General features: G+C 44.1%; 8 protein-coding genes across 8 annotated transcripts; 5 read left to right on the top strand and 3 right to left on the bottom strand.

Annotated features, from left to right (window-relative positions):
- Positions 1-834: 834 nt before the first annotated feature.
- Positions 835-3,901, top strand: I203_104945 (uncharacterized protein; the record flags this gene model as incomplete). The annotated part of the gene is made up of 7 exons (XM_019143473.2): positions 835-1,570; positions 1,967-2,478; positions 2,549-2,644; positions 2,704-2,822; positions 2,895-3,041; positions 3,126-3,207; positions 3,275-3,901. 7 exons carry the CDS (start codon positions 835-837, stop codon positions 3,899-3,901), a joined length of 2,319 nt encoding a protein of 772 aa, XP_019006522.2.
- Positions 3,902-4,502: 601 nt separating this feature from the next.
- I203_104944 (uncharacterized protein) lies at positions 4,503-6,197 on the bottom strand (the record flags this gene model as incomplete). Its single annotated transcript, XM_065517653.1, has 7 exons — positions 4,503-4,914; positions 5,050-5,070; positions 5,152-5,492; positions 5,596-5,661; positions 5,716-5,759; positions 6,017-6,088; positions 6,161-6,197. The coding sequence occupies 7 exons, from the start codon at positions 6,195-6,197 to the stop codon at positions 4,503-4,505; spliced, it is 993 nt and encodes a 330-aa protein (XP_065374471.1).
- A 548-nt stretch (positions 6,198-6,745) lies between these two features.
- Positions 6,746-7,432, top strand: I203_104943 (DNA replication complex GINS protein PSF1; the record flags this gene model as incomplete). Its single annotated transcript, XM_019143475.1, has 1 exon — positions 6,746-7,432. One exon carries the CDS (start codon positions 6,746-6,748, stop codon positions 7,430-7,432), a length of 687 nt encoding a protein of 228 aa, XP_019006524.1.
- A 339-nt stretch (positions 7,433-7,771) lies between these two features.
- Positions 7,772-8,409, bottom strand: I203_104942 (uncharacterized protein; the record flags this gene model as incomplete). Its single annotated transcript, XM_019143476.1, has 4 exons — positions 7,772-7,915; positions 8,004-8,158; positions 8,253-8,280; positions 8,356-8,409. The coding sequence occupies 4 exons, from the start codon at positions 8,407-8,409 to the stop codon at positions 7,772-7,774; spliced, it is 381 nt and encodes a 126-aa protein (XP_019006525.1).
- A 343-nt stretch (positions 8,410-8,752) lies between these two features.
- On the top strand, positions 8,753-12,125 carry I203_104941 (uncharacterized protein; the record flags this gene model as incomplete). Its single annotated transcript, XM_019143477.1, has 5 exons — positions 8,753-8,939; positions 8,996-9,077; positions 9,136-10,345; positions 10,405-10,809; positions 10,866-12,125. The coding sequence occupies 5 exons, from the start codon at positions 8,753-8,755 to the stop codon at positions 12,123-12,125; spliced, it is 3,144 nt and encodes a 1,047-aa protein (XP_019006526.1).
- An 899-nt stretch (positions 12,126-13,024) lies between these two features.
- On the top strand, positions 13,025-15,805 carry I203_104940 (uncharacterized protein; the record flags this gene model as incomplete). Its single annotated transcript, XM_019143478.1, has 6 exons — positions 13,025-13,094; positions 13,162-13,928; positions 14,005-14,145; positions 14,232-14,299; positions 14,378-14,608; positions 14,677-15,805. The coding sequence occupies 6 exons, from the start codon at positions 13,025-13,027 to the stop codon at positions 15,803-15,805; spliced, it is 2,406 nt and encodes an 801-aa protein (XP_019006527.1).
- Positions 15,806-16,356: 551 nt separating this feature from the next.
- Positions 16,357-16,842, top strand: I203_104939 (uncharacterized protein; the record flags this gene model as incomplete). Its single annotated transcript, XM_019143479.2, has 2 exons — positions 16,357-16,647; positions 16,720-16,842. The coding sequence occupies 2 exons, from the start codon at positions 16,357-16,359 to the stop codon at positions 16,840-16,842; spliced, it is 414 nt and encodes a 137-aa protein (XP_019006528.2).
- Positions 16,843-17,082: 240 nt separating this feature from the next.
- I203_104938 (uncharacterized protein) lies at positions 17,083-19,521 on the bottom strand (the record flags this gene model as incomplete). Its single annotated transcript, XM_019143480.1, has 9 exons — positions 17,083-17,160; positions 17,228-17,295; positions 17,370-17,532; positions 17,610-18,362; positions 18,430-18,660; positions 18,737-18,854; positions 18,928-19,039; positions 19,102-19,449; positions 19,509-19,521. 9 exons carry the CDS (start codon positions 19,519-19,521, stop codon positions 17,083-17,085), a joined length of 1,884 nt encoding a protein of 627 aa, XP_019006529.1.
- Positions 19,522-20,270: the final 749 nt, after the last annotated feature.

Genomic DNA, 20,270 nt, shown 5'->3' with positions numbered 1-20,270 from the left:
GAATAAGGGAAAGTAAGACGTCAGACGTAATCGTGGATACTCGATATACTCTTACTCATAAAGAGGTAGCTCACGTTTCACCCATTACTGTTACCATTGCCATCTCCAACGCAGCTTCGAATTGCGAGGTGATATCATCGTAGCGAAACCTTGATATCGAATACAGAGAGACACATCAGAAGATCCGTGCCATCAGCTCATACAGAAAGAAAGGAAGAGTCCTCCATCTTGATCCGAACAAACTATCCTCCACGTCTTGGTCCTTGCTATACACATACATACGCTCATCAGCCTCTGGACGCAAGACGCAAAGATCAGACAGCCCTGATCGATGATAGTGAACGTCTTCCAACACTGAGATTTGTGCAGATTGTGAGTATCAGCATCTCTTGCTTCATATCTGTTCATACCATCCGATGCCTTCTACTCTTCTTGTTCTCTTGTGTATATGGATTGGATTTTTCGAGATCTCCTTCTGCTCGAATCACCACTTCCCCACTTTGATGTATTCATGCATCCTTTGAAAGTACCCTTTGACCCTTACTACTACTACCCTGTGACACACATACCTCTCCATCATCACAATCTTCGTCATCATCACCATCCTTCACTCACCGCTTGATCCAAGGCACTACGCCTATGGCGTCCAATCGCATTGGCCTTGTAGTCTCAAGGACCATACGCCAGGTATAGAAATAGAGATAGCACACAGATCAATAAAAGCCTTGTGTATATCTGTCAGCCGGTATTCTACTTGTCTAAACATCTCCTCTCTTTTCTCTCCATATATCATTATCGCCTCTCGTTCTAGGATAATAGAATCAATCGAATACAATGCTGACATACCATTCGTACCATTTTCAGCCAAATACATCAACTCGTATACGTGAATGTGAGCGGACATCGAGCGACGTCGTACCCCATTCCATATCACAATCATCTTCGCCGCCTGAAAGAATACGTTCAAGTGTTCAGAATTATACTATAATAGGTGGTAGATCTCATACCTCTATTCCAATCTCCTTACGGCGCAGGATCAGATCTCAACAAGCTCCAAGTCGAGCTTCATCATCCACATTGACTTCCCGTCATAATCGACCTGCGACATTCTTACCTTATCCTATATTAAGTATTGATCCCACTACGCTCAGAATGTCTCGACCAACATCTTCATCAGCCACAACCCGACCCACTCATATCCCTCTACCGAACAACAATTGCACCCCTACCGGTACACCCCTCGCTACTCCGCCTATAGGAAGTGCGGCATCCCCAGCTTCCCCACGTCATTCATTTCTTGGTTTTATGCGGACAAGAGGTAGAGCCAATACGCTCAACACGTCTTCCACACCCAGTCAACCTCCCGCATCGCCTTCGCTAGATAGGGATAGGAGTCGTAATGCAAGTTCTCGAGAGGGTTCTACCGCAGGAATGTCAAGAGAAAATACCAACACGCATACTGCCATTAACACGGGCGGTAGCGTCACGAGAAGTATCAGTACACCGTTGAGTGGTGGGGGATTGAATATAAGTACGAATACGAATACAAATGGTAATGGTAACAATCCAGGTGAGTGGTTGACTCATCTTTGATCATTCGGCTTCGGCGTGAGATTTTTGTCGTCTTGATATGATTTATATTTCCTGAACTTGACTTGACCTCGATATAAGGGAAGTACGACACCGTCATCGACGTTGATCAATCTGCATATATATTCATATACATGTTCTGTCTTTCTTTTCCTTCTCTCGTTTCTCTCCACTTCTTTCTTTTCTACTCAAATGCATGATCCGTTTTATCACTTAATTCAAGACTTGTATCATCATCTCATCATCTCATCATCTCTGCCAACCATGCCTGATCCTCGTCATGTCCATCACAACCCTTTCCCCCTCCTCTCAGAGTGGTTGGCACAGGGCAACGATCTGACTTCTTTTTCACGGTTTTACCTCGGAACCTCCACAGACGCATCTTCCAATCGAGCTCAACCTCCATCAGCAGCCGGACCATCAACAGCGACTGCATCAACCGGTCCCACCAATGGATCAGCCAAGACCTACAGAATAAGATTGGTGCCTCACCTCGAATCAACAAGGTCACTAGCTTTCGACCCCGTCGTACGGGAATTACTACCCATCGCCGTTCCTCCTGGTGTTGTACCTTCTATCGCCGCTCAGTCTGTATCTGCTGGTGGACCATCCGTCAATGGTCGACCACCTGCCTTGCTATTGAAAATAGGTAGATTCACCGATAAGTCCAATAATCAACTTCCTCAACCTGGCGCGACTGGTACCACTGCCACCAATGGAGCTACCATTGGTCCAAATTTCAGAGGCTCAGCTTCGGCTGGTGCTAGCGCAGGTGCTCATCTGACCATAGCTGGTGGAGGGGGTGATCTGACTTCTGGCAGAGTAGCGTTCAAGAGTAAAGTCGTTAGTAGAGGTCATGCGGAAATCTGGTGTGAGGAAGGTGGCAAAGTGAGTTCATAATTCTCCCTACTCTGTCACTAAGGAAGCATGCTGATTCGCTTTGATGATATATCAATAGTTCTATATAAGAGATACTTCGTCTTCCTCTGGAACGTTCTTGAACCATATTAGATTATCGAGTCCCAATACCGACTCGAGACCTACGATGCTCAATGTGGGTTTCAGTCTTGGGATCACATCAAGCAAAAGATGCTGACATTTCTCATAAATCAGGACGGAGACATCCTTCAACTTGGTGTGGACTATCAAGGAGGTATAGAGGAGATGTTCAGATGCGTCAAGATCAGAGTGGAGATCGGTAGGGAGTGGCAAAGGGCTGCCAATGAGTTCAAGTGGGTGTCATATCCTAACCACTCAAGTCAATCAATGAGGGTAATGAGGTTCAGCTGACGTGCCAATTACAGCACAAACGCTTTGAAACAGCTCAAAGCACTTGGTGGTGCGAGTGATACGAAAGAGAAAGGTACTCCGTCGAAGAAAGCTAAAGCGAGCGTTACGGATTGTTGTATCTGTTTGTTTAGTGTGACTGTCTGTCAATCTTTGTTCATTGCGTAAGTTCAGCTAATCGTCTGTCTCTTTTGCAACAGCCAGTGAAAGAACAACCTAGCTGATGTATGCTGATCTATCACAAATAGCCCCTGTTCACATGTCTTCCATTATAAATGTATCAGACCGTTGCTCCTACAACACCACCCGGGATTCTCATGTCCATTATGTGTGAGTGATCATTCCCCAAAGACCCTATATCCGTTAACATGAAGGACTGACTTACTCTTTCGCACAGCGAACATTCGCCAATCTCGAAGAAGATGTCGAGACCGAAGACGCATGGGAAATAGCCTCTCGAAGAGCATCCATCATATCCCGAAAACCATCCAATCATTCCATTCGATTACCCAATGCTTCATCTCAGAACGAACCTCAACAATCACCTTCTGGACCTTCCGGTGAACCTTCCACGAATATCGGATTAGGCGGAGCGAGTTCAGCAAGTGTCAATGATCTTCTATCTGCTGAACAAGAGTCCGAAGCCGTAGGGATGATCGGATCTTCTGCTCTTGCTAGACAGACTACCGCTGTGGCTCAGCAGGAACAACAAGGGGACGTCGAGATGGAGGTACCTGAAGTAGTTCATGAAGAAGAATCAGAGCAAGAATATGGAAACGACAACGAACCCACTCGTATTATGGCTGTACCCAATAGGACTCTCGGTATGAACAATGAAATGGGCGAACCGGAAACCGCTCAAACACCGATGAATGAACATTTCCTAAGTACCTTGGCGATTGGTGATACGGGTATAGCTCAGAGATTCGAATTGGCCGACGAATTGGTTATTACACCTACGACTGCTAATAGTGCGGAGGGCACATCGAGTAACGGACAATCAAGGAATGGGATGTATACTTAGAAGTATAGGTGTTTTTTCAGTTGTATAGACACGGGTCTGTTTCTTCGTTGCTGATCTCTCATCATAAGACTGGAGAGGGAGTTGTTCTTTACTACTCCTCTGTCCCTTGTTTTGTGTTCTCCCAATTTGTATCTATGGTTGTTTGTCATTTGGTTTTTCATGGATTGAGATCAAGGTCAAAATACGTACATAAGTAAGTAAATAGATGGGTAACATGTCATGTTATGTCATATCATGTTAAACTTCATCTCAAAAGTTCATTACGTTCTAAAAGCTGCAACACTTGAGATCACCTGAGAGATGAGAGCAAATATCAGTTGCCATTGAACCATTCATCTTAATTATTCGATGAAATGCAATCGGCAGTGTGTAATAGGATTGACATAACATCCGCATATCACAAGAACAAATAGCTATAAAATAACTTGTATCATGAATGACCTAATTCCACATTCAACTATGCTATAAAAAAGTAATTTATCATTCTTACTTCATCTAAATCGACGCCCGACCTTCACGAATTCTGGGCAATATATAATCATATATATAATGTGAACTATCCCTATCTCTCTCACTGAATCACTATCTCGTCTCTTCTAGCTTAAGCCTTACCAGCATCTTTCATAGCTTTCAACATCAAATCCCCAATTTGAGCCGGTGACTTGGCAATGATCGCACCGGCCTTCTCCAACGCAGCTACCTTATCTGATGCAGCACCTTTACCACCAGAGATGATCGCTCCAGCATGTCCCATTCGTCTACCTGGTGGAGCGGTTCGTCCAGCGATGAAAGCAACAACGGGTTTGGGGTTGGCAGAAGTTTTGTTGTGTTTCTCCAAGTATTCGGCAGCTTCCTCTTCCATGGATCCACCGATCTCACCAATGAGGACGATACCCTCTGTTCGTGGGTCGGAGAGGAGAACCTTGACGACGTCAATGTGCTGAGTACCGGGGAAGGGGTCTCCTCCGATTCCCACGGTTAGAGATTGACCAAGACCTGCCAAGGTGGTTTGGCTAAAAGTAGGTGAATGAGATGTTAGTGAAGTGTTGAGGTAACACCAGAAGGTCAGACGTAGATATATGATATACATCCAATTCGAGGATTCGACATGCAGGGAAAAAAAAATCATGTTGGACGGCAATACTCACTTGACAGCTTCGTACGTAAGACTAGATGAACCGTCATGTTAAGACTCAGCATAAATCGCGCAATCTGAGATCTGACCTCCAATGTATACGAAATAAACTCACGTTCCGGATCTAGATACCACACCGATTTTACCTTGTTTGAAGATATGCCCAGGCATGATACCCATCTTACAACCTTCCGAGATGATACCTGGACAATTACCACCGATCATCCTAGATTTGCTTTGCGACTTCAAAGCGTTGTATACTCTGATTTGATCTCTTTGAGGGATACCTTCCGTTATAGTGACGATCAATTTGATTTCGTTCTCTATAGCTTCGATGATTGCGTCGGCGGCGAATGGAGGTGGGACGTAGATCACTGAAGCGTCCGGTTGAGCTTCTTTGACTGCGTCTCGGACTGAACCGTATACTGGGAGACCAAGATGGGTTTGACCGGCTTTCTACATTTGATAAACGAATCTCCTATCAGCAAGTGACTACCAATGAGACTGATTTCGAAATAAAGGAGGAGAGTTTAACCAGTAAGCAGAAAACATGACTTACCTTTGGGTTGGTACCTCCGATCATTCGAGTTCCATAGTCGATAGCTTGTTGAGCGTGGAAAGTACCCTATAAACAAAGTCAGTTGGACGCTGTTTCGTAGTAATGAGGCTTTGGACTCACTGTCTTTCCTGTGAAACCTTGAACGAGGACTTTGGTGTCTTTGTCTATGAGATGGTTATGACACACAGGTCAGCAATGCATGACGAATGACGACAGGTCCCTCAACCGTCATTCTCCTTTTCTCTCCCTGTATTCCTTTTATTCCTCACTGCCAGCGACCTTGATAAGTCACAACGTCCCATCACCCTTTATGATTTCGTCCATGTTCTCATAATATCCATCTAATCTGCTTCGACCTCACCTGCACTCGGCACTGCCGAAAGATGACATTTCTACTACAGAAAGTGAAAGCGCAACTCACTGATGAGGATGTTCTTGATTGTGTCCTCGTAACCGGCTGAAGCACGGGTGGAAGAAGCGAAGGTTCTAACACCTATATCAAAATACGTTATATATCAGTGACATTTCCGTAGACCGGTCATAGACTGATTTGAAGGAAACGAACCTCGAGCAAGGGTGGAAGCTGATCGAAGGGACTGCATCTACACGGCGCACGAGATTGTCAGCTGGCCAGACCTGGAATCAGGCCAAGAATGCTCACTTTGGAAGAGTGTTTTAGGGTATACAAGACAAGAGAATGAGTGGAGATGTTTTGATGAATGCCCAAAAGTTGGATAGTGGGTGTCGCTGGCTGTAACCGAAAGCGCTATGATGAGCTGGAATGGGACTGACTGAATGCCACAACCGCTCATCACTTCAAACGGGATCCCGTTATCCCCGATTACTACCGCTGGAACTCCACGTGGCGAACATGGGGAAACAGGTCAATGCCGCTGTATCAGACGCGTCGAGACGAGTAGCTAGATCTCTCTTGGAGGTGATGTCCATGCATATGTTGGCGATGTGAATTGCGATACTGATATAACACATGAAAAGTCGAGAAGTCAAGAATACAAGAGGTCCCATACATACCCGAACAAAATCATACAGTGAGTGTCATGCCCTTACTTATCTGCTGATCCCACGCTAACACCCTGCTCAGCTTGACTAAACTCACTTCTGCTGTCAGCCCTTCCTTCATCCACTCACAATGTACGGCGACCTAGCTCTCCAGCTCGTCACATCCTCACATCGATCCACACTGTCCACCACCCCTCAACTACCATTACCAAAATATGCTTTACCCCTAATCCTCTCGATATGTCTGGAAACCCGTCAGTTAGGTCAATCCATCACCTCTGCAGCTGAGCAACATGGTCAAGTCTCTTTATCTCAAGATCGATCGTTGGTATGTAATCTCACAGTGCAGCATCTTTCCGCTCGGAGGAATAAGCGATGTCTACTAGCGTACCTGTCAACAAGGGTGGGAGGTATCAAGGAAAGATGGTGGGATTCAGGTGGAAGTTTAGCTTATCTCCTTTCCCCTTCTTCGTCTTCGACCATGAACAACTCGGACCCATCAGCTATCAACAGTTCTGAATCTGAATCAGCAGGAGATCTAAGGAACAACCTCAGTCCACAAGAATTAGATTTTCTGAGAGGCTACAACAACTTGATGATTGATTATAAATCCGATTTCCTAGATGTTTTGGATCTTACCTCCTCGATAGACAGACCACCTTCGGAGTTGATGGTAGATGTTAGAGTACTGAAAGATGCTGGAGAGGTCGTTCTGGAAGGTGGTGAAAAGCTTGATTTTAGGAAAGGAGAGAGATTTAGATTGAATAGGAGTAATGTGGAGAGATTGATCGTTCAAGGGTATTTGGAGGAAGTGTGAATGATCAATTGGACGTTGAAAATCTACTGGAGCATTCTCAACGAGCAAAAGGTACTACGGTGCGAAACAATTCAAGCAACGAGCAAGAATCTTCACTCCTGGGAATAACATGGATCATATCGACATGATTGACATTCGTTGATCTCGATGGGTTAGAAAGATTGGCGATCCAGTGAAAAGTGTATTTTGTTTTCTCACGTGTACAGTACATCATTATTTTTTGTTGTTCATATATACATATGTAATCTATTGTTAGAGGTGCTAGTCATCACATACCAATGCAACATGCCTCGTTGAAGGTCACCTTCGTTGTTCCATTCCGATTCAGGTTTTCCTGTTTCACTTCTTTACCTCCGCACCACCATCTACAGACCTAGCTCTAGGTCTAGGCTGAACAAATTTAATCAAGGCTTTCACCAAATCACCTTTCTCCGCTTTGAGGTTCTCAATAGCTTCTTCTTTCGTACACCCTATCTGAGCGACCTTTATGAAAGACGCATAGTCTCGTTCAGCTGCAATTCACGAAAATATTCCGTTCTAAAAGATAAGGAAACAAAATAGATAGACTCACGATGAAATCCACATCTTCAGATTTCACACCATCCGTACCTGCCCCTGCTCCATTAGGTTTGACATCCAGAGCTTCCATAGCTTTTTGAGCTTTAATTCCCTCCTCTTTGGATATTTTACGTCTTTCAACTTCCAATACTGCGTTTTCCAATTTATCTTTATATCCCCGTGAGTATTTGTCAGTCCGGCAGTCCTTATGGTAGATTATGAAGGTACTTGTTTGAATAACTGTAATAACATCAATACTCACGTTTGATATACTGTCCTCCGTCAGCAAACTGCAAATGACATTCATATAAGCATGGTGCTTCATTCTAATGAGGCGATATCGAAATTGATACAAGTACACTCACATCCATTATCACCTCTCCTTGAGGTATTCTGCCTGATGAACTTGATGCTGCCATGATGATTATTGCTGATTCTAGAAGAAATAGAGGTAACGAGGATAAATGTTGAGCCAAGATTGATCTGTAGGAAACACGGTGATTTCTGCATTACGTAACTGCCTCCGGGGCGGGGCACAACCGGCCGTGAGGTGCTGCGTCACACTTGTCACTGTCACTGCCTCCCCGCTTCATCATCCTATTGCATCTTAATCATGCTCATGTACCCATATCTTCATCTTTCACTATAGCTAGACAACGACGGGGAGTGCAGACAGGGAACAAGTATCAGCAAGCTAATAGTGGTATTCATCAATCGCCAAGTCCACCCGGATCACGTCGGATCCTCGTCGCTCCACTCATCATGGCCTTTCAATCGCCCCTCATCTCCATCCCGCGCAAGACCACCCAGGACGTAGACTGGTCAAATTCTATACGATCCATCATCGCTCATAGCTATGGTGAAGATCCGAAGAATTACGCAGAAGAATGTTCGGTATTGCAGAGATGTAGGCAGGATGCAGTCAGAGGTGCAGGGAGTGATCAGACTGGTTAGCTAGCTACCTGTGATGGTCGACATAATGAGCTGACTTTGCGATATATACAGCGCGCGATTTGCTGTATAAGTACTTTGGTCAGCTGGAATTGCTCGAATTGAGATTCGCAGAGATCAAGGTACCCTTTGTCTGGTCAGTCCAATCACTGCCTAGATGACACAATCGAAGCTGACATTATGCTATCATATAGGAACGACGCATTCACCGACAAACCTACTACCCAAACATCCCTCGCTTTTGAGAAAGCTTCTATCATCCATCTCATCTCCTCCATCCTATCCTCACTCGCTCAAACAGCTTCACGATCGGATCCCGAAGGACTCAAAAGGGCATACTACAACACGCGTGCAGCAGCGGGAATGTTAACTTATATCAACGAGAATTTCTTACATGCACCTTCGACCGATCTATCACGGGAAGTGGTTCAGTTATGTATAGGAATCATGTCTGCTCAAGCTACCGAGATATTTACAGAGAAATTGATAGAGGAGAAGAAATCGCCTGCTTTGGTCAGTCGATCAGCCAATTCCACCGCGGCCATATACAACACAGCTGTAGAGGAGATGAAGGAATTTCAAGGTAAAGGGATATTCGACCGTAATTGGTTATACGTCTTGCAGATAAAGTCCAAATTGTTCAGCTCCTTGGCACAGTATTATAAAGGTGTAGCCGACAATTCTAGTGGAAAACATGGTATAGCTTTGGTAAGGTTTAGAGTGGCCGACAGCCTCGCGCAGGAAGCTTCCAAACAGGCCAATTCGTTCAATTACACATTCATATCTTCCAGTACACCTACATTACCTCATGATGCCGCAAGTAGTCTAGTGGAAATCACAAAATCCCATTTAACGATTTGTACGGAAATCAAAGATCAATCTACGAAAGATAACGATTTGATCTATCATGAAGTTTTACCTTCCGAGGCGGCTTTACCAACAATCGAGAAATTGCCATCATCATCTACACCGATTACAATACAGGAGATATACGGGAATCCTGAGATAACCAAGTTGATCGGACCTGATATATTCATCAAACTTGTTCCTCTCGCTGTGCACGAATCGGCAAGTATCTATTCCGAAGAAAAAGCGAAATTGGTCAGAGGCGAGGTGGAAAGGGTTGAACTTTCAGAAGGAGAACTGAGAGCTGGGTTGGAACATCTAGGATTACCTGGTTTAGTCAATCAATGGAACAACTTGATGGACGATGATAATGATCAGAATAATAATGATGTAGAAATCAGTCTTCAGGTTAAGAGGTTAGCTGAAGATATAAGTCGAGGTGGATCAGCGGAGAATTCCTTGAGACAATTGGACGGTGAGAGAGAACGGTGTGAGAGGGAACTCAGGGAGTTGAGTGGTCTGTTAGATAACGAGAGCAGGGAATGTGAGAGGATGAGAGTGAGTACTCCCGTGACAATGATGAGTTGGTAGAATATTATGCTGATAAATGATTCTAGGCAAAATATACTCCTCAATTCACTCAACCACCCTCTGGACCGCAGACTTCCAACTGGCGATCAAACATCGCCTCAAACCTCTCTGCATTGTCGTCAGCCGGTCAATCTGATTCTCATCTTCACACCATATGGAGAGACATTCAACCTCAACTCACACTGTTATCCTCCGGTGAGAATGGCTTGGAACGAGCTGCAGCTCCAATAGCTGCTGGTAAGACATCGGCTCCAGTCAACCAAGGAATCAGTCTTCTTGATTTACAGGAAGACGTTGGAAGTAAGAAAGGATTAGACGATAAGGAGAGGGAAGAGCTCAACAAGGCTGTTGCAGATGCTGGAGAAAGATTGGATAGGTTAAATAAGATAAGAAGGGAGAGAGATGACGTCCTCAAGGATTTGAAAGAGAAGGTGAGCTTCACAACACACGCTCTTGTGGATTTGAGCTGACGACGATCCTTCTTTAGATCCAGAACGACGATGTATCCAATTTACTCTTGCTCAACCGACGGTCAAGTGGAGTCGAGCCTCAGCTTTTCGCTGCTGAGCTCGAGAAATTCCGACCTTATCAATCGAGACTTGCTGCTGCCATTCAGGCTTCTGCTTCGATCCTGCAAGAACTCGAGATGTTGGTGCGACAAGTTGAGAAAGGGAAGGGAGTGAAAGATCTCCAAAGATCTCAGAAAGATCGCACGAAGAGAATAAGGGAATGGGAAAGAAAATTGATCGAAGCCGGGGAAGGTTGGGCTGAAATCCAAGCTGGCTTAGGTAAAGGATTTACATACTATGATTCCCTCGAGCGAGTTTTAGATGATTTGAAAAGGGAAGTAAACGGATTCGTCAAAAGCAGAGAGAATGAGAGGAACAGGTTAGTGGGTGAGATTGAAACCAGACAAAGAATCGGTGGAACGTCTGGATCCCCTCCACCTGCTACAACATCGAGTGGAACAAGAAGCTTGGAAGAGAGATTAGCAGCTTTATCGGTCGACAGGTCCATTTCAGGCTATTCACCTCAACCGCCCAAACCTGTCACATCGCCGACACCTTCGTTCCCTCCTCCACCTCCTCAAGTATCTACTCCACGCTTCCCACCGCCTCCACCTCCTGCTAAACCGACAAACCCATACGATTTCAGCGGACTGTCAAACATCCCTTCTGCTTTCTCAACCTCTTCTCCTACTTCCACTCAATCACCACCTCATCAGACTCAAGCTTACGGGTCATCTTCATACGGCTATGATCGACCAGTACAGCCACAGCAACCTGCCCCTTACCCGCCTCCAGCTCAATCGCCTTACCCCACCCCACCTAGTCAACCTCCTGGACCTGCCCCGCAAAGCTATAGCTCCTATGGCTCGTCATCGCAAACAAGCTATACTGGAGGGCAGAATCAGAGTTATCCTGCTCCACCTTCTCAAACGCAATATACTTCACCTCTACCTCCTCAAACATCTTACCCTTCCCACCCACCTCCTGCGCCATCTTCATACTCGTCGTATCCCTCTGGTCCGCCTCCACAACAACCTCAACAAGGCTATTACCCACCTCCGCAAAGACCATCGTATAATTCCCCACCTTCTCCTCAGCAGCAGCAGCAGCAGCAGTATCCCAACTACCCGCCTCCTACCGGTCAATATCAGTCTCAACCCCCTCCTCAACAAGGTAGCCAGTACGGATATCCATCTCAGGGAGGATATCAACCACAGGGTGGGTATCAGTATCGTTAAGTAAAGGGATAGTGTGTAATGTGGACATGTGATATGGCGTTGCTCTCGTGTTGGACTGCTAGTTCAACAGCTGATTGTCGGATATGGCATACTGATTGATCATGAGAGACTACTGACACTGTGGCACGATTTTGGTACGATAGATGATGTGCTTCAAAAAAGAGATGTGACCGTCCTTGCGGAGGGTCCTTTGGTGCTTCAAATGACGGGTCGATCGGACCCGGAGATGGCACATTCACTAAGGAGTCCTTTGGAAGGTATACTTCGATACCTTTGAATGGAATTTTTAACCCCTTACAATCTCATTTCAAGGATATTATACTTGTGCGTACCCCGCAAAGGAATTGTCTCCTAGGATCGAAGACCGTACGAGCAACGAATGTCGATGGAATGACGGATGAAGGACACCTTTCATCTTACCCCTTAAGATAGGTGAAGCCAACTTACTCTATTGGAGTGTTTGATCAGTTGCTTTGAAACGACTGAGATGTTGCTATTCCGGAGGACGATGGTGAAAGATGGGTTTAAGTAGTCTGGGAAGATTAGGAGAACATAGTGGAGATAGTGGAAGGATGAGTTACTGGCTGTTTCGAATGATTCAATGAGTTTTGACCTTGACCGGACGATAGAGCTGTGCACTGACGAAAAGGTATAAGAAGAGAAATACTTCTTGAAAACTTTCTTTTTCCCTTTGTTCGTGTTGACATCGAACTGAGCAATTGATATTACACTGAAGCTTTTCTCGAAACGCATCTTGACAAATGATCTTTAACCTTTGAGGGGTTAAAATCTACTTTTCAATCCTACTTTGTATATAACATATACTATATTTAGTCCAAGACGAAGACAAGACGAAACTTACTATAGTGTTATTGTATCTCACGAAAATATCATAAATGATGGAGACTCAGACTCCCTGGACAGTCGATGGATTCGTAGGTACACCCGATATAATCGATAACGAAGGTAGTGAGTCGACCTCCATTCGACGTGTTACAGTCATTCGTATGGCTGATGCTAGTTGATTTGGGCTTAGACGACTACTTTCAATTTAATCCTTCTACTCCAAGATACTCTGTAACCTCTCATAACCCTGGTCAATTCCCACAGCATTCTTATACCCATCCTGGACATCCAGTTGGATTTCCCAATCAAGAGTACGATTTTCAATCTCATGACCCATTTGCGTTACATCACCCTCAACATCAGGCTACCTTTAATGGATTCCAGTCCACCAATTTCCAACTTGGAAATGCCAACGAACTGCGGAATGAAGGATCTCATTCTTCCGTTCGATCATCCTTTGGATCAACTTCGCATCGATCCAGTTCAAGTGTATCATCGCATTATACATGGTCTACTACCACTCAGGACGATATATCTTCGTCTGATGTCGATCCGGATGACTCGACATCATTAGCCACCTCAATCTCACCAAGCTTGATTGGTGGCCAGGTACAGACGCAAATGGTGGAAGACAATAAAAGACAACATGGTAGAATTCCGAGTTTATCTATAGATCCGAAGTTATTCAGACCCACTACTACCGCTTCGTCTAAGAGAGATAGTGGTAGTGATAATGAGATAGAGATGTTAGAGACCGCTAAACCGAAATCGAGATCGAACCTCAAATCAAATGTAGATAAGAAAATTGAACTATTGGGTGAATCTCCTTTACAAGCTGCTAATGCGAAGAAGGGTAAGGGTAAGAAGGAAAGGGCCAAGAAGACTAGCTCTACTTCAGGAAGTGGTTCGATTGGTGGAGGAGGAGGAGAAGGGAAGAAAGTTAGTCATGCTAGAAAGGTGAGTGATATTCACAGGCAATATGAGATTGTAAGGGAAAGGATAGATGCTGATCTTGGGTGTGATGAGTGAATAGCAAACAGCAGATCATATTCCCCGACCTAGAAATGCATTCATCCTATTCCGAAAACACGTCGTGGATTCTAAGTTGATTCCTCCAAGTGTCGAGATGAGACATCAGAACGTTAGTATAATCACTGCAAAGATGTGGTCGGAGGTCAGTTGAAAGTTCTCATTTCCACTTCCAGATGGAAAGAAGAAATCGAATTGAGTTTGATCATTTGTTGTTTGGTTTTGATGTAGGCACCACCAGATCAAAAAGCTCATTTTAACGAATTGGCAAGGATCGAAAAAGAGGAACATATGAAAAAGTCAGTCGATCCAAAGTTATAGACTACAAAGTTTATGTACAATAGCTGACATGCTAGATAACCTTTTCATCTTCGAAGATACCCTGGCTATAGGTATCAACCAGTTTACAGACGGACCAATGTGATTCGTCGTCGAGTGAGAAAAGACGAAGCTGAAGAACAGAAATGTAAATCGGTCGCGGAGTTGCTGATCAAAGGTAAAAGTGGGGAAGATTTGGAGAATGAAATCAAAGAGAAGATAAGAAATGGGAATGAAGTCAACAATGAAAGTAACGATAAATCTTCTTCTGAGATTGTTGCCAAGGACAAGTGAGTGTTATTTATTTTCTACTCTGTCTTAGATATATCGACTGACTTATATATTCACAATTGTAAAGGTCAAATTCAAATTCTCGACGATCCTCAGCAGCATGTGAACTTTCCAAAGGGGCTTTAAGAGCCTTACGAGCTCAAGCGAGACAGCAATCATCGTCACACGAATCGGGAGATTGGTCAGATATATCTTCTGTTCGAGGAACCGGAGGTGGGAGCGCTCGTGGACAATCAAGATCTAATTCAAGATCACTATCAAGAACCCAAAGTTACGCTTTCGAGTTCGAGGACAATTCCGATTCCAACGATGAACAGGAACATGAACATGATCTTACCCAAAATCAAAACCAAGGTCAGGATCAGATGTTGGGATATGGTTTGGCTCCTTCACAAATACAAGGTTTCGCCCAACAGCATCAACAGCTTGGTCAGGAAGACAGTGGATCAGGATCAGGGTCGGGATCATGGGGAGATACAAGTTACATGAATGGATTTGAGTTTGGTCAACCACAGTCGCAACCACAGGGTTATGGTAGTTACCCTCAATCAGCCTTCACTGACAATCAAAGTTCTACGAGTATGGAATTCCAACCTCAACCTCAAACCAGTTTCTCCGATCCTTCGTCCTCAGCTTCGCAAAATTTCCTATACCCTCAACCTTTACATGGTAGTATACCACTTCAAATTCAACTTCCCCAAAATATCCATCACTCCAACGAAAATATCAATAACACCAATAATGAATTTTACACTTATGATACCGCATTACCCTTTTCACCTTCTGCTGCGATAACCAATTTCTCTTTCCCTTATCCCCATCTTCAAGATGTCAATCGGAACAATGATGATAACGATTATTTCAGTATGAACATGAATATGGATATGGATATCAAAGGTGATCATAAGAATGGCAATTCAGAGGGGATATACGAATTTACTTTACCCTCTAATCCCAACTCAACTTCCATAGAAACTCATAACCCGCCGACATACTTGTTCAATGGAGATATGGACAAGCTTCAAACCTCTCAAAATCAGATTGATCACAACCATCATAACCATTCGTTATCACTCTTACCTCCCTCTAGCGGGGTACCGTTGGAAAATCTGCCATTTGACGATCATCTGATATTGGGAGATTTCGAAGCTGCTTTGGCGCATGCGGATGAATCTCATGTTGAGGGCGTATGGTAATTCGCAGTATGGCATATCGAAGTAACTGGTGATCAAAAATTAACAAGTTAAAGGAATTGACATAAGATAATGTACGAAATCAAACAGGAAAATAAAGGGTCTCCGTGTGGATTTTTATTTTGAGATCGCATAAATAGATATCACAGTCACCATGAAAGATCACTTGATGTATGAATAGGATATCTGCTTCGTCCCTATTGCAGTATTAGCATTGCAGACTCTCTGTATCATCCTGATGATTGATTGACCCCTTGATGAGATGGAAGAATGAAAGGAAGCGCCGTGAATCGGGAGTACTACTCCTATCTTCTTTTGAGTTAAACATGATAGACTGATCCACCAGCTTGCCAGACAGTCAATAAGTTTCGTTTCGAATATCAGCGACATATATATGAATATGACCTGGTTCCATTAAAGTATCAAAATAGATCTTTAGGATATTCTCTTTGGATTGATCCCGAACGGAATTTTTCAACATCACCAACAAATTTGTACAGACCGCTGAGCAGTGTAATAAATCTATATTTACGATATTATCTAAATAGAAGAACATGTTCATCGAATTCAATTCTGTCCTCTTTCTGTTCATACTTTCCTTTTCTTCTTCTTCTTCTTCTTCTTCTTCTCTGGCATTGGCAAAATCGACCCATACACCTTCTCCCTCTCCCACTTCAGAGAACTCACCTGCCAAACCATACGATATAAAATGCCAGCAAGGTATGGAAGCGGATAACGATTCGTGGACCGTGAAAGGGTCTGGTACGTACTCGATCGAGTTTAAAGATGATCATAAGAAAGAGAGATTCGATGTAAAATGGGATAACGATAGTAAAAAAGCTGATGTGAATTGACTTATACCGATTCGCTACTTCGATATGTGTCGTGCATCACTGAACATAGCTTGGATGGAGTAGTGCACGATCGAAGTTACTCAAGTACCGACAGTTCAAAATACATTTAAATTGAGTATTCTCAAAGAAAAGACTTTGCCGTATGTAGAAGAGGGTGGTAGAGATTGGACCTTGACTTGTAGTTGAATCAATCATCCCAGATGTTTATGATTAATGAGATTAGTCTAGCGAGTGTATCAATTCCAATTCATGCATGTCAATTCTCATCTCTGTATATACGTTATGTAAATTAAGTTGTATTGATATCTTATCTAAATCACTGAAATCCACTCATCGTCATCCTCATCCACGCCTCCTGAGTGATGATTAAGTATTATCAATGCCGCTTTCCCGTCATAACATGTTAGCCACCAAATCTTCCATTCCCTATTCATTCTTGGTAGCTAACAAGACACAATGTTGTCCACCTGCGGAAGCGAATTTGGCCTTGTATGGTCTGAGCAGCTACATGATCGATCACATCATAAGTAAGCTATCCTTATCAAAAGATACTGTGGATGACTCAGCTCACCTTGCTTCGTACTAACGAAGGTACTTCGGCAGATTCAGTATCGGCGCCTAAACCTAATTGAGCTTGATCTGTAATGCGACGTGATATTTGCAATTAGTTAACATACTTCTGCGTGTGGTTTCCCAATTGACTGTGTACTTACTACCCAATCCCCAGGCATAGACATGTCCAGATTTCGATACTGCTAAATTATGTCTCGTACCCGCTGAAATGTTGATAATGGGATTATCGGAAGATTTGGAATCTTTGTATGCAGGGAATGGAGGGACGACTTCGTATTGTTCTGGAATAGGAGGGAAACAGATCTACCACCACCCCATTGACACAGTCAGTAAATTAATAGCTGAGCATCGATCAAAATCGGTGAAGATCCGTCACTCACTCTGACAGGTTCAGGAATATATTCACCCATTGGTACTCTCAAAGCAGCTTGAGCTTCTGATAATTCCAATTCCAATTTCTCTTTTTGATTTTCATCCACTTTGCTTTGCTGTAAGATATGATCCAATTTATCTTGTTTCTCTTTCACTCTATCTTGTCTTTCTTCTTGAGTTTTTTCCCTTCTTTCAATTATTCCCTTGTAAGCAGGGTGATCTTCAGGTATACCCAACTCATTGGCATCTGATCGACCAACGCCCCATACTTCTCCATTATCAAATAAGAACAGCGAGTGATGTTCACCACCTGAAATTTGTACTACTTTACTTCCACCGTGATTCTCCGGGTTCAACCCTTCCACTTGTCTAGGAGCAATGACCATCTCTTCATCCGCATATCTACCTTCCAATCCCGTCTGGTGGAAAGTGTTCAACCCCCATGCCCACACGATTCCATCCACGTCCACCGCAAATGAATGGAAAGATCCAGCAGCGACCAAAACGATATTCCTCAATCCTAATCTTTCAGGTTCCAAGGAATTTTTGATTCTTCGCTCAATCACTCGTCGTCCTAATTGGTTTTGCTGCCCGTTACCCCAGACATACACGTGCCCAGCAGTAGTCAATGCTAGTACGTGATCTGTCCCGCAGGAGACATCGGCTATTTTCAGTTTGGAGAAGACAGGTAAGGCAATTGGAGTGAATTGGAATGTTGGATGTCCAGGTACACCATCGAAACCTAATACACCTTCGTTCGACTATGTCAAAGTCGGCTCATCAGTATGATCCAGTCAAATTCGGACCTGAACGTGTGTTTTGACTCACCCTAAAACTGCCCCACGCTCTCAATTCACCTTGATCAGAGATTGCTACGCTGACACTATCACCCGCAGCGACTTTGACCGCTCTGAAACCTTCTTTCTCCAGAGCTTCTACTACCAGAGGTACTGTCTCGAGGTCTTCGTTGGGAATGATGGATTCTGGATCTTTAGGGTCAGGTACATTGGTAGTCACTCTTCCGAGAGCAGCATTATCGTTGATACCCCATGATCGGACCTTTGTATGTCACACGTATAAGCTGTCTGCGTACATGGAGGAATGAGGTGTGATAAAATATGGTGATTTTACTCACTCTACCAGCTTCATCTATAGCCAATGTGTGCATACCACCACAAGCGACTGCTTCCAACCCACCACTTCCTTCTTTACCGTCTCGACTTAATTTACCATCTTCGATCTCTTCTTCGAACCTAGCCAGGCCAACGCCAATTTAGCGAATCGACCAAGTCATACTCAGCTGATCGTGGTAGAGATCAAGCTCACCATGAATGAATTTTTGGTCTGGCGATCTCATCCAGCTCATCTGGACCTAAACCGAATTGACCCATATCACCTGTACCCCAGATAAACAATGCGTTATGCGGTGAAGCAATGGCTGGATGGGAAAAAAACCATCAGAAATCGTATTCAAAAATATAACCAAGGTATGAAGCTTACGAGGTATTGAAGGTAGCTCATTTTTGAATCCAGGACCGATACTGGATCTTCTCCTACCTCTCTTGACTTCATCAACAAGTTGACCGACCCTTCCTTTCTTAGCTGCTGGACCATCCGTAGCAGGCGGCGAAGTAGCTTTCCTAGTTCTCTTCACGTCTTTACCGTTGGGCAGATCACTCGCTTCACAATCTTCGGCGATCGCGGGAGGTACCACAGCCGGCGTAGATTCCTTTGCTGCCGCACCTCGTCGAGAAACTGGTTTAGCGGACGATACAGGTTTAGTCGTGGTGCTGGCAGCTTTGGAAGGTTTGGAAGCTGGTTTGGCTGATGAAGCGGGAGTAGAAGATTCTGAGATAACGCAAAACGGATCAGAGCAGCTTCTACATACTTCAGAGCATTAGACTCACTACGAGGAGGCATTTTGTGGAATTATTATCCGAAAGAAAAGAGATAGTGAATTGGAAGATTTTATGATTGGTGTGGTGCGATGTTTGGCTCTGTCGGGCAGCTACAATCTGCTCAGGAAGATTCTATGCTTGCTTCCCAAGACTGCGGGCTGGTTATAAGATTCGAAGACCTGGACGACAAGATATGCTTGTTGCTACTTATCGAATGGGTTTCTTGTAACGCTTTAGAGAGGTTCTAGGAATGGGACACGAGCTGTTGACGTTCAACCAGTTGTTGATTTCTCCAAAACATGTCTTCGTGAATTAGGCTCCTGTTTCAGACATCCAAATTAGGTGCGTCAGACTGCCCACCCCCTTTGTACGGCAGCATTTAGGCTCGCACAGAAGTGTCTTTCGGTCGCTGGGCCACCGCGCATGATTTCTTTGCTGATTAGCTGGATTTGTTTTGTTTACCCTGAATCCAGTCATCCCATCCCAGGCACGCAGTCAACACAATATCAAACACAATCAGCTGTCTCGCTTTGTTTACTCTGTTCTTGTTCTTTTATGCTTTTATACCCACGCACCGCGTCCATCGAATGATTCAACTGGCATCATCATCACTTTCACTTTTCACTTTTCACTTTTCACTTTGGCTCTCACACGGATTACCTTCAGACAGCATAAACAAGCTTACTGTCCAACACCATTCATCTCAACAGCCAATAGACGATAAACAATAGACAACAGACGAGATATGGGCTGAACGCTTTCGACACGACC

Source organism: Kwoniella mangroviensis (assembly GCF_000507465.2).
Source record: "Kwoniella mangroviensis CBS 8507 chromosome 1 map unlocalized Ctg01, whole genome shotgun sequence".
Taxonomy (NCBI): domain Eukaryota; kingdom Fungi; phylum Basidiomycota; class Tremellomycetes; order Tremellales; family Cryptococcaceae; genus Kwoniella; species Kwoniella mangrovensis.
This window is presented reverse-complemented; position numbering and strand designations above follow the sequence as displayed.